We start from the raw sequence: 12,341 nt of genomic DNA on the forward strand, positions 1-12,341 counted from the left end.
CTAATGACACAAGCAGGATATATCATTTCCTTCTTGTGTCCTTAGGGAAAGGTCTTCAGCACCTCTCATGCTCAATTTTTTTGTAAAATGTAAAATGAAAACAGAATGGCTATGAATTCTAATAAATATATTTCAAGTACTCTCAGAGATGCTTTCAGTAATATTTAATTATTTAAAATCAAACTTCGCTTTCCCCTCTGAATTGCCTAGCAAACAACTCATTTTTCTACCAAATAACCATCTTCTTTGACACAACTGATGTATTTTTATATCCTTACTTTGCAAAGTGAAGAAATTTCATGCCTTAAGCAATGCAGTGTTCTTTTTCTTGTCTCTGATAAAATTATTTCTGATCAAAACAAAACCAGAAAGGGCTTCAGAATGGTTGATAAACTAAAATTTTAATTGGTAACTTCCTCACTTGGCTCCCGGTAAGTTCCCAGCTTTTTCCCCAGCCCTGCACAGAGTTGCCTGTATTGTCCTCCATAGGTATTTGCTGTGGTTGTATAGTTTCCTGTGGCTGTCATAACAAATTGCTAGGGCATACCCAATCAACAATGATCTCAGATCAAGGTCCTCAACTGAATCACATCTGCAAACTCATCTCCCTTACAAGGTATTTTTTTTTTTATTGGTTATTCAAAACATTACAAAGATTTAACAGACTTTAGGAATTAGGACCTTTGGGTGGCCATTGTTAAGCATACTACAGTGGCATTTGGTGATACACCAATCTCAGGGCTGTGAACACAAACAGTGGGTTTGGGAGCTACAGACAATGGAGCCCACCAAAAAACAGTGGCTGGAAACCAAGTCTTCTATTCCTGGCTCCTGCTCTTCTGCATACATTCATTAATGGACCTTGGAAGAAAAAGTAGGTCTTCAGTCCTTGAAGCCCCTGTGAACCTTCCTCTCCATCTCCAAATTCCTTATATTTTTAAAACAGAAAGCAAAAGAGAGATTCCAAAGGAATCAAATCCCAGGAGTATTCAACAAAAACAAAAATACTGTTTTGCTTTTTTTAAATTTTATTTTACCAGCATCCATATGGAGGCAAGGTGAAAGAATATCTATACTAATGACCAGAAAAATTAGCAACAGCATCTTGCAAGGGTAAGGTACCATTTGCTTTGATGCCTCTCAAAGGTCTTTTAAGGGAACTTAATATCCTGGATTAAAACCAACAGAGGCAGCCAGACTAAGTGACAAGAGGAGAAAGGAAATAAGCAACAGAAAATATCCTCCAGTTTCACTAAAAACTACCAAACTATCAAGTTTAAAAATACAGTCTGATTTTTCATCCAGGATCATGTATGACCTTTTTATTTATGTGGCTGTATTCCCTCAGTAGAACTGAACAATCCAGTGGGAAGAGAAATGATCTAGAAAAGAAGGTTCTAGAGCTACCCCACAAGCAGGGCTCACAAGGACTCTCCCTGGTGCATTCTGAATACCCTGTGACATCAACAACTCACTTCCTGTAGCATCTCTGTCATGCCACTGAGTAGCACTTCTTGGGTGAAGGAAAGAGAGGTGCTGGCAAGAGGTGGTGTCTCAGACTACTCCTGTGTTCCTCCCATATTAGGGGGCTTGAAAAATGTTAAGTAAGGAACTCCTTTTTTTCTTCTGGATTTCAAAAGGCATGAAAAAGATTGGCATCATTGACTATATAAACAGCATGAGGAAGGCTTTAAACAAACATGTCCTAGTTGATCAGTAACTTGATGATATGAAAGTTACCAATATCAGGATGGAACTGAGACTATCATGGCAAATGAAATAAGCCAATCCCCTCAAAACCAAAGGCCGAATGTTCTAATATGTAGATGCTGAATCACAATAAGCCAGAGGGAGGGAGGAGTGGAAGTTCACTGGATTGGATAGGGGGGAGTAGGGGGGGAAGGATGGGAAATGGGATTGGGAAAGAGTAGAATGAATTGGACATTAACTTTCCTATGTTCATATATGAATACACTGCCAGTATAACTCCACATCATATACAACCACAAAAATGGGAAGTTATACTCCATGTATGTATGTCAAAATTCATTCTACTGTCAAGTATAACTAAAAAGAATAAAAAAATTTTAAAAAGGAAGTTACCAGTATCAAAATAAAGTCACTTTATGTCTAATAATATGGAGCCCAAAGGCCATGAAGGAGGGGCATTTGCACATTATGCCTATACAAAAAAGGAAAAAAAAACCCACAGGAAATTCTTTCTAAGCCACACTTTGCTCCATGAAACACACACAAGGACAGATAGCCATACAAAGACAGCTATCAACCAGCGTAAGAACACCTGCCTGACTGCCTCCACTAATGAACTGTCAACGCCTGTGATAAGACTCTGTAACCAGTACATGTACTTTTCCCTTCTGTCTTTAAGAGCTTCCTGTTGCCCCAGCTTCCTCAAATGGGCCTAGTAGTGCACCATAGTTCACCTTGGCACCATATCCTAGATTGCAGTACCCTTGCTACTCCTGAATTAACTGTCCTGGAGATCCAGTCCTCTATTGTTTATTTTAGATAGACAACAGTGATTAATAACCAGTTCTGTATTGGCAAATATTTGCTTTTCCCAAGATCTCAAAAATACCATCTTTAATCTCTGACCCCTGCTCCAGGGAAGAAAAAGGGAAAAAAAAAAAAAAATACCTCGTGACTCAATGGCTTCCACAGTCATCTTCACATTAGAACCCAGGGGGAGGAGATGAGACTTTTTAAACATTCCAAAATTCAGGCCACACTCCAAACCAACTATATAGCAATCTCTGGTGGAGGGACACAAATGGAAGTTCTCTGTGCACCCAGGGGAGTCCAATCTGGAGACGAGGGTGGCAGCCTCTGCCCTATGTTACTTCCATTCTTCAGCGTTTTCAAAATGCCATTCCCAATAAAGGAGACCCTCTTCACTAGCTGTAAGCAAGAAATTAGTTAACATTGTTTGTTAGAAGTTTTAATTCCTAAACTTAATGTTAGATTCATTCCTTCTGAATGTGACCTTCTAAAGCAACAACGCTCAGAATGACAAGGGCCCATAAAAGAGGATCAAAGTATCTGTTCACTAATAGGAAATGCAAAATGACAAAAATGCACTTCCTTCTGTTTATACATCACTATCCCCTGTGATAGTTCTCCACGTTTGTATTCAGTGCCAAGGTAACAAGCAAATGCCCTCATAAACCACTAAATCAAGTGTGGAATATTACACATTATTTAGGACCCTAAGGGAAATTAATATTAACAACCGTGTATCCTTTTCAACAAGGTGATTAAATAAACTCAGTGGTCTATAATCTACAAACTTAACTTACAGTTCCAGGCTCTCCTTGGGTGCTTTCACCCACCAGGAATCATTTCACTAATCTCTGCTTGAAAAAGCTGTCTCTCCATCAGTGGTGACACTCACAGGAGCCTATGGTGTGAATATGTTATTTTGACTCTTGGGCAATACTATTGCATGTTATCTATAAATCACATATTCCAGATGTAGAGGCACAGATGTTTTGAAGGTGAAGCAAAGATGGAATAATCTTCCAACCTCTGAAAACACCAACTGCAGTGTCCTACCTTTCCCTGGTTTTAGAGTCAGAGGTTCTTCATAAGGAACCATGTGACCCTGGGCCAAGGAGCTCCTGTTGAGGTCTCTATCATTTCCTGGGTACCAGGTCCCAAGTGTGTCCTGTAATTGCTGAGAGCCCTTCACAGTGCCTTCCTCTCTGGACACCTTAGGTCTTTAAAACCTTGAAAGCCAAGTTCTAAGTGTAAAATTCTGTTCTCTATAGATAGACCTTTAAACTTTATTTTGGTGGTGACTTAGGTAAATTTTGGGGCACTTTTTTTTTTAACACAAAAAAGGCAACAAAGTGAGTTGCAAAAGAGTTCAGATGTGTAAAAAGCCACTCAACTGTGCTCTTGCATCAAAACAAACCCTCAAACCTCACAGATAAGGTGGTACATATTAGGTTAATAGCAGGTAATACATCCTGCAAGAAGGACTATGCCTGCTTAAATCAGGAGTGTCCAAGAGCGCATCACTGGTGCTACTCACTCTGTCAATGAAATGTCAGCCAAAGGGCCTGAAGGTCATTCCAAGCAAGGGTCCTGATGAAACCGAAAAGAGTCAAGCCTTCATAAGGTCCTACACCCAAGACAAGAAAAGTTTCTCATTTTGGCATTAAACTCTATTTATTTAGTATTTGAAACATGGTGTACATTTATGAATTTGTATAAACATTTAGTACATCTAAAATCCACAACTGGTAAACAATCTGTGCTTTCTTTTGTGTACAAGGTTGGAGTTTAACATCTGGATATTTTGGTGTTGTGGAGAACCAGTCTGTGAATCTAATCCGATTGCCTCATATTACCATAACAACTGTGACAGGAGTGATTTGTTCCTTAAAAGGGCTGCTGCTTGCCCAGAAAAGGTGTCACGCTTTGGAACTAATAAACCAAGTGTCCAGGAAATAAGAGAAACATGACTGACATGAGGAGGAAAGTTCGTGCAGGAGATTCCTGGAAATCCACATCAATGCACAACAGCAACTGAAGCCAAGTGGTGACACCTAGTCTCCCCTGCTTCCCCACCAGAGGGGTTCTGCGCAGCAGGAGCTGGTCCTCTCTCTGCTCAGAGGGTGCCCCAAGAACGTCACAGCTGCAGCTCGGAGGTGCCAACCAGGCCCAGGGCTCTGGCTTCTTCTGGAGTCAGGCCACTCTTCAGGGTCCTTCGCACTGCAGTGATCACAGCCAGAGACACAAGGAGAGAAGGAGGTATTATGAGGGAGGCATGCAGCAGTCAGTACACCAGTCTCCCCTCTCCCCAAGGACCCCCAGGAATGCTGCAATACACCCTGCTCTTGTTGAAGCACCCAGGGTAGAAAAGATCTTGGGGATACAACAAGGTGAGCTGAAGCTGATACTGTCCAGAAGGGAAAGGGGCACGGACTGGGGCTAATAAAGAGGGGACAAAGGAGGCGGCTTCTCTTCACTGGGTTTCTGAGAAACGGGTGCAAACTACACAAGTGCTCATGGCAAGTGGAGAGCTCATTCTCTGCCCAGCACACAAAGTGTTAACAGAGCTGGAAAAGTAATCACAGAGCCTGGGAATGCAGGCACTTCAATGACAGAAATTAAGTAAAATAGTGCACAGTGAGGGGATCAGCAAACTTCAACAACCCTATGGGTCTGCAGAAGGAGCAAGGATAGCCAGGGACACAATGGAGAACTCATGGCTCCATGCAGCCAGGTATTAAAAGACCCAGGGAAGCAGACAGGATGAGTTTCTCTATGAGTGTTATGGGTCTCAGTCTCAATTTATCAAAGGACCCTCGGGGACAATGATTAAAGTGAACAGTGATTCCTTGCGGAATGGATGCCAAGGAGCAAGACCACCAAACTTCTGGATGGGTTTGGGGATGTTTTCTGCAAAAGAACACAAAGCTCAAGAAGGTAGTGACCATATCTTCATCGTGCTCACAGCTGGAAATTGGATCATTGCTTACATTTAACTGACAGACTTCTGTGTTTATCTTGGCAATATGGTTTTTCCCATTATTTGATCAGTTTGGATGTCGGTTAAATAAAGGCTGGATCAGGGTGAATGAGAAAGCAGCTGCCCCTCCCTAGATAAGTTCTTTCATTTGACAGATCAACCAATTACATTACCCTTAATTTACAAATCATATTTGGCCTACTCTGTATTTCTTTTAAGGTTATACAGAGTTCAGGGTATTTATTCTATTTTCAAAAGAGTTGTGTCATAGATCTACCTTCCATTCTAAATCCCAAGTCAGCCATACCCTGAGATGAAAACAGGCTTTTAATCAAAGTACAAAGGTCAAGCTCACCCTTAGTGTCTTTCCCTTTCTCCTGCCAGACCCAATTCCCCTCATCCCTTTTCCAGAAGCCAGGGGCTCACCTCATGGGAATGCAGGCAACACCCCAAATCCCTACATCAACACATGGACAAAAGCTCATTTAGTTTGCAACAAAAGAACTGAAAGACCTAGGCTCATGGTGGAATGAACAGAGACTAACACCTGTTAATAAATGTCTTTGAATAGGAGCCAGCATCTAATGCATTGATTAGTCAACAAATCATTTATAGCAAGTCTATCAGATGCTCAACATTTAAAGAATTGAAAGTTTCATGGAAACCTCAGACATTAAATCTGGATTCCTTAAGAATGGTGAGGGTACCCCCAAATCATACTACTCTTATTTCCAAACCTAGCTTTGGGCCCCAGACCTATCTATCTGCAGCATCTCACCCTCCCCAAACTGGCCCCTTAGACTCCCAACTTAACCAGACCAAATGTTTGGCTCTAGAGCCTTGACCGCAGACAGACTGCACATAACTGAGTAATGGAATTTGTTCTGTGGGGCAGCAATAAAAACACTAGTTTGTAATAACTGCCTATGTGCTTTAAACAAAGTGTTTGTTAAAGAAAGATCATTTTTAATAGAAGATAAAAATCTCTCCCCTTCTCAACAAGGAAAGACAGCTAAGACTACTTTATCAAGATTCAAAATACTGCCTGAGGAAGTGCATGCTGTACTAGCAGGCATTTCAAATTCCATTAACCATAGAAGGCAGCATAGACATGGCCTGGAGACTGCCATCTCTATGTATGTAGGAACATACTCTAGGGTAAAAGACTATAGAGGGCCCCCACAGACTGATAGGAATTTCATACATGGAAGGTGTTTGAAAATGTTTCTTAAATGCTTCTGTTCACACATTTGCTCTAGTCCTGTAACTGATGTTCAGTTCATATAAAACCCTGCATAAGGACTCTTGACACCTTTAGCTCATGTAATAATCTAATAGACACGGGCCTTGGGCTGGCCTATCTGTAGTGGAATCAGGGACAGATCAAAGCTAAATGGTGCTGCCTCAGCCTCTCCATCTCATTGCACAGAGGCTGTGCTTGCCCTTGTGGGCTCCCACTCAGTTTTGATGCTTCAGACCACGAGGGATCCTCTCCCCCCCGCCCTCACCCTCTGACCGGGATCCAAGGGTCCTCTGTCATGGGGGAAAGCCAGCATGGCTTAGTTCCCTTTGCTTGCCAAATGACTTCCCCCCAAAATGAGTAGTCATAGAAAAATATGCCCCATTAATGGATCTTACTTTCTGTGTACCTTCACATCAATACCAATGAAGTTCATAGAAGAACCTGAGTACTGACCCATCTTTGTGTAACATAAAAGAACCTGAGTACTGACCCCCCCTCCGTCTTTGTTAAAGAGTCAAAGTTAGTTCACTTCACCACTTGAAAAGATGAATGAAAGTAATCAGTTGAAATCAGTTTTCTGCCCTGATTCAAGCCATGCCCGTCTATCATTCATCCATCCATCATGATGGTCAGTCTGTTCCTCATTCAGGAAATATTCCTGAGCCAACTGCTTGCAAATGGAGGAGCCAGGTCAGGTTCTGACAGGGAAGAAGGGTAAGGAGAAATCCTCAGGGCAACAGAATGTGTCCAGGTTGGGAGTTGGCTCTCAAAGTTTCCCAAAAAGCAAAACAGTGCTCAGGGAATAAGAAAACAAGGGTCCTTACAAATAGGCTGCAGCATGTGGAACTGCACAAACTAAACCTCTTAATTTTTCCATCAAATAGAGGTTATTGTCAAGTGAGCATATTGGGTCTTGCTCCATTCCCTATTTCTGCATCCCATTGAATGCTCTCCCATGTGACTGGCTCCCATCCCTGAAGTTGCTTAACAGCAGACTGGATGTTTATCTTTGTCTGCTTCAAGGCTCTTCCACACAGTGTGGGTCTCTTGGCTGGCACCAGCAGCAACCCTGTGCCCCAGACACTTGTGACAGCTCTCCCAGTGCCATGGTGATGGGGGAGGGGTTCTGAAGCAGGGTACCTCTTCAGTCAACATGCAACACAGGACTATGGGGAATTAGGTGAAAAACAAGTTCTCTCTCCTCCTTCATCCTTAGAGATCAGGAAGTTTTTTAATCCTACAAAATGGTAACTCTTGGTTAAAACAAGTTGAATCTGAGAGCCATGGGGACAGCAGTTGTCATTTACTGAGTTTACAGAGAGATCTGATCACCTACACAGTAAGTGTGGAGAAGGGTGTTAGGCTGGCCATTCAGATCACAGCCGCACTGGAGATAGCTGTGCCCTGATGATTGCTGACAGGATGCTGACAATGTTTCATATTGATGAGGAGTTGACCATTTTAATTCCAAATGACAATTTTATTTCTGATCTTTCACCTTCAAATCACTGACAGTTTTTTTTTTTTTTTTTGGCATATGATGTTGAACAGGATTTGAAAATAAGTTTTTAACCCTTAAGATTCTAAAGATTTTATACTTAACTATCCTGGGAGCAGTGTGCCCAGGATCATAGGTACTGTATAGAAGTTTAAGATGTCTTAAATGGTTGGACACAGTGATGCATCCCTGTAATCTCAGCTACTTGATAGGCTGAGACAAGAGGATCTCTTTCTAGCCCCCATATAAAAGAGAACACTGACCTTTGACTTTCTGAATCTGGCTTATTTCCCTTAGCATGTTCTCCTCCAGTTCCATACACGTACCAACAAATGACAGCATTCTTATTTATGGCTAAGTGAAATTCCATTATGTATACACACACATTTTCTTTATCCATTCTTATGTTGATACCTAGGTGGTTCCATAACTTGGCTATTGTGAACTGCACTTCTTTAAACGTTGTAATGAGTACGTCACTATAGCATGCTGATTCTAGATCTCTTGGGTAAATACTAATGAGTAGGATAACTGGGTCACATGGTGGTTCCATTTCTAATCTTTTGAGTAATCTCCATATTGCTCTTCAAAGTGGTTGTACTAATCTGAAGCCCCACCAACAAGGCATGAATTAGTGTACTTTCCATGTATCCTTACAAGCACTTATTTCTATCCTTGATGATTGCCATTCTAACTGGAGATGAAGTATCAGTGTAGTTCTGATTTGCATTTCCCTGGTTAAGGATATTGAACATTTTTCACATATTTGTTGGTCATCTACATTTCTTTTGAGAAGTGTCTATTTAGATCTTTTGCCCATTTGTTGACTGGGTGTTTATTTTTTGGATTTTAAACTTTCTGTATTCAGAATATTAATTCCATGTTGGAAGAAGAACTGGCAAAGATTTTCTTCCATCCTATAGATTGCTTTTTCATGCTCTTGTTTCCTTTACTGTGCAGAAGCTTTTTGCTTTAAAGCATACTGTTCATTGTTTCTCAGTTTTATTTCTTGAGCCTGCACCAGTATGTTGGTGTTATCCTTATTTTTCTTCCAACAGTTGCAATGTTTCTAATTTCTAGGCCTTTGATCCACTTTAATTTTTGTGCAGGGCGAGAGGGGGATTGTTTTAGTCAGCTTTTTCACTACTGTGACCAAAAGAACTGACGAGAACAATTTTAGAAGAGGAAGTTTATTTGGCACTTATGGTTTCAGGGTATCAGTTCACAACTGGCCGACTCCATTGCTCTGAGCTTGAAGGAAGGCAGAAATCACTGCAGAAGGGTGTGACAGAGGAAAGCAGTTCAGGAGATGTTAATCAGGAAGCAGAGACTCCCCCCATCACATTCAAAATATATGCCCTAAAGGCCCACCCCCAGTGATCCAACTACTCCAGCTATACCCCACCTACCTACAGTTAACCACCCAGTTAGTTAATCCCTATCAGCAGATTAATACACTAATCAGGTTAGGCCCTCATAACCCAATCATTTTACCTCTAAACTTTCTTACATTGTCTCACCCATGAACTTTTGGGGACATCTCCTATCTAAACCGTAACAGATACCTAGTTTTATTCTTTAAGAATAAAAACTTGGATACCAAGTTTGTTCCATTTGTTTAAAAAGGCTTTCTCCTCCAGTGTTATGTTTTTGGCATCTTTGTCAAGGATCAGACGACTATGTGAATTTGTTTCTTAATTCTATTTTATTGATCTTCGTGTCTATTTCTATACTAGTACTGTTTTTATACTACTAGGCTGTTTTGTTACTATAGCTCCGTAGTATAATTTAAGATGAGGTATCATGCCTCCTCCAGCATTGCCCTTCTTACTCAGGATTGCTTTGGTTCTTCTGGGTCTTCTATTTATCTAGGTCTTTATAAATTTTAGGACTTTGTTGTTGTGTTCCATAAAAGCATCTCGCTAATATTTCAATAGGGATTGTATTGAATATGTAGTTTGCTTTTTTGGTAATACGGTCATTTTGACAATTTAATTCTGCCTATCCATGAACATGTGAGGTATTTACATCTTCTAAGATCTTCAGTTTCTTTCTTCAGGACTCTATCATTTTAATTCTAGAAGATCTCTCTTACCTCCTTGGTTAAGATTTATTCCCACATTTGCGGGGTGGGTGTTAGGCTTTTGTGAATGGAATTGTTTTTCTCATTTCTTTCTCAGCACATTCATGACTGGAGTACAGGAAAGCTCTTGATTCTTCTATGTTGACCTTGGATCTTGCTACTTTATTGAATTTGTTTATCATCTCTAGACTTCTAGCATAATTTTTTGGGCCTTTTAAGTATAGGATCATGTCACTTAGAAACAGATGATTTCTTATTTTCCTATTCATATCCTGTTTTCTTCTCTTGCCTGATTGTTCTAACTAGAGTTTCAAGAACTATATTGAATAGAAATGGGGAGAATGGACATCCTGCCAATGTTGATTTCTTAGTTTTGATAAATTCTCCTGTGGCCACGCAAGGTGTTACCTTCGGGGCTGCTGGGTAAAGGATGCAAGGCCATTCTCTGTTCTATTTTTGTGACTTCTTTGTATATCTAAAAACTTTCAAAAAGTTAAAACCAACCTGGAACAACAACAAAGCAGAGGTTCCCAGACCTACCCAACTTAATCTCAACTTCAGAACCAGTGAACAAGGGTCTCTGGGAGAAGCCCACGGTGCTGCATTTGTACCTTCCCCAGGGGACCCTGACTTAAATCACTGATCTCAGACTGAGACAAGGGGAAGGGCAAGGCCCTCAGGAAGGTGCTTTGTGGTGACATGGTTGCAGTCTCCCTGTTCCACCTAATGACATGATGTCCACTCATGCCGAGACACCTCATGCTCATGCATGAAGTACTTCCTATTGTCACCGGCCTGGCTATGGTTTCCTTGGTGTAGCAGAGCCCCTACAATGACACATTCCTCTATAACTGGTTACATTAGCATCCATGCTACTTACGAATCTCTTCTATTCTAAGCAGGAACTGAACAAAAAGGTAATCAGTGAAAACACAAAAGCCAGCTGCTGCCCAAGAGTTATGTTACAGACTGAGGAGTGCAGCAGAGCTGGGCTTGGGAGGAAAGAAAGGAAACAAGTTTTCAAAACTGTTTTCTGGGAGAACCCACATCAATCTGGGAAGTCCTACACATAAGAGGGAAGGGTGCCTCAGGAATCCATAGGATGGGTTTTCAGCAGTTTTTCAATTCCTGGGCCAGACAAAACTGCCTTACACAGCCTTCCAGATTAAGTCCAGCTCATCAGTTCTCTGTCTGGATGTCATAACAATATTAACCAAAACCTGTGCCAACACTGTAGCCGGTGTGTGCCCAGGTGCAAAGCCATTACAACAGCATGCTGGGGGCAGGGAACATAGGTCTGGTCTACTTAGAGGCAGCTGGGGTGAGGTGGACAGTGTGGGGTCAGGGTAAGAGCGCAGAGTGACCACGGAGGAGGTATGGCTGTGTGCATAGCAGCTCTTAGGCACCTGCAGGCAGCTTCAGATCCCCACCTGCATGAGGTCTCTTGAACAGAAGCACAAAAGAACCTAGATGGCAGGGAGGGAAGGAGAGGGGGAGGTGGGAACTTGTCACAGGTGCCTAACAACCATCCCTGGGGCTGGCACTACTGCTTTCAGTGTACCCAAGAAGCCTGTAGCTCTGTGAGGCCAAGTAACTGTGGGGAATCCCGTCACCATTTCTGTTGAGTGCATGTGTTAATCTCTGTAAAAATAGATTTTACTGGAACTTGGTGCCAAAGACAATGAAATACTGTGACATCCCATCAGGAAGGTGCAGGGTATTTTCCAGAACACTCTCTTATACCCTCAGAAAAGCTCTGGGAGACAGGAGACCCAGATTCTCAGATTCCTATTTCATTGCTCCTCCCTCCTTCTGAACCTGTGCTCTGGGCCAAATGGGTTTCTGGACAGACGTAGGGACTGAAAGGCCCGCCTCTTCTCAGTGTGCCAGTTCCGTATTTGGGAGGATGATTTATCTCAAAATGAAACAACCAGAGAGCCTATTGAGTGCAGTGAAGCACTCTATACTCTCCCTAGATCCATCTCTCTCACCTTGAGTCTTCCTGATGTTTTGCCATACT

At 41.8% G+C, this 12,341-nt stretch overlaps 1 protein-coding gene across 9 annotated transcripts in view; it reads right to left on the reverse strand.

The window, feature by feature from the left end:
- Positions 1-4,196: 4,196 nt before the first annotated feature.
- Positions 4,197-12,341, reverse strand: part of Fhod3 (formin homology 2 domain containing 3) — a 425,688-nt gene continuing 417,543 nt past the window's right edge. For all 9 annotated transcript variants that reach the window (XM_076837398.2, XM_076837397.2, XM_076837399.2 and 6 more), the window contains one exon: positions 4,197-4,737. In XM_076837398.2, the coding sequence (XP_076693513.1) occupies positions 4,655-4,737 (83 nt within the window). In that variant the 3' untranslated portion in view covers positions 4,197-4,654. The remainder of the gene's footprint in view (positions 4,738-12,341) is intronic.

Source organism: Callospermophilus lateralis, chromosome 17, assembly GCF_048772815.1.
Source record: "Callospermophilus lateralis isolate mCalLat2 chromosome 17, mCalLat2.hap1, whole genome shotgun sequence".
Classification (NCBI taxonomy): domain Eukaryota; kingdom Metazoa; phylum Chordata; class Mammalia; order Rodentia; family Sciuridae; genus Callospermophilus; species Callospermophilus lateralis.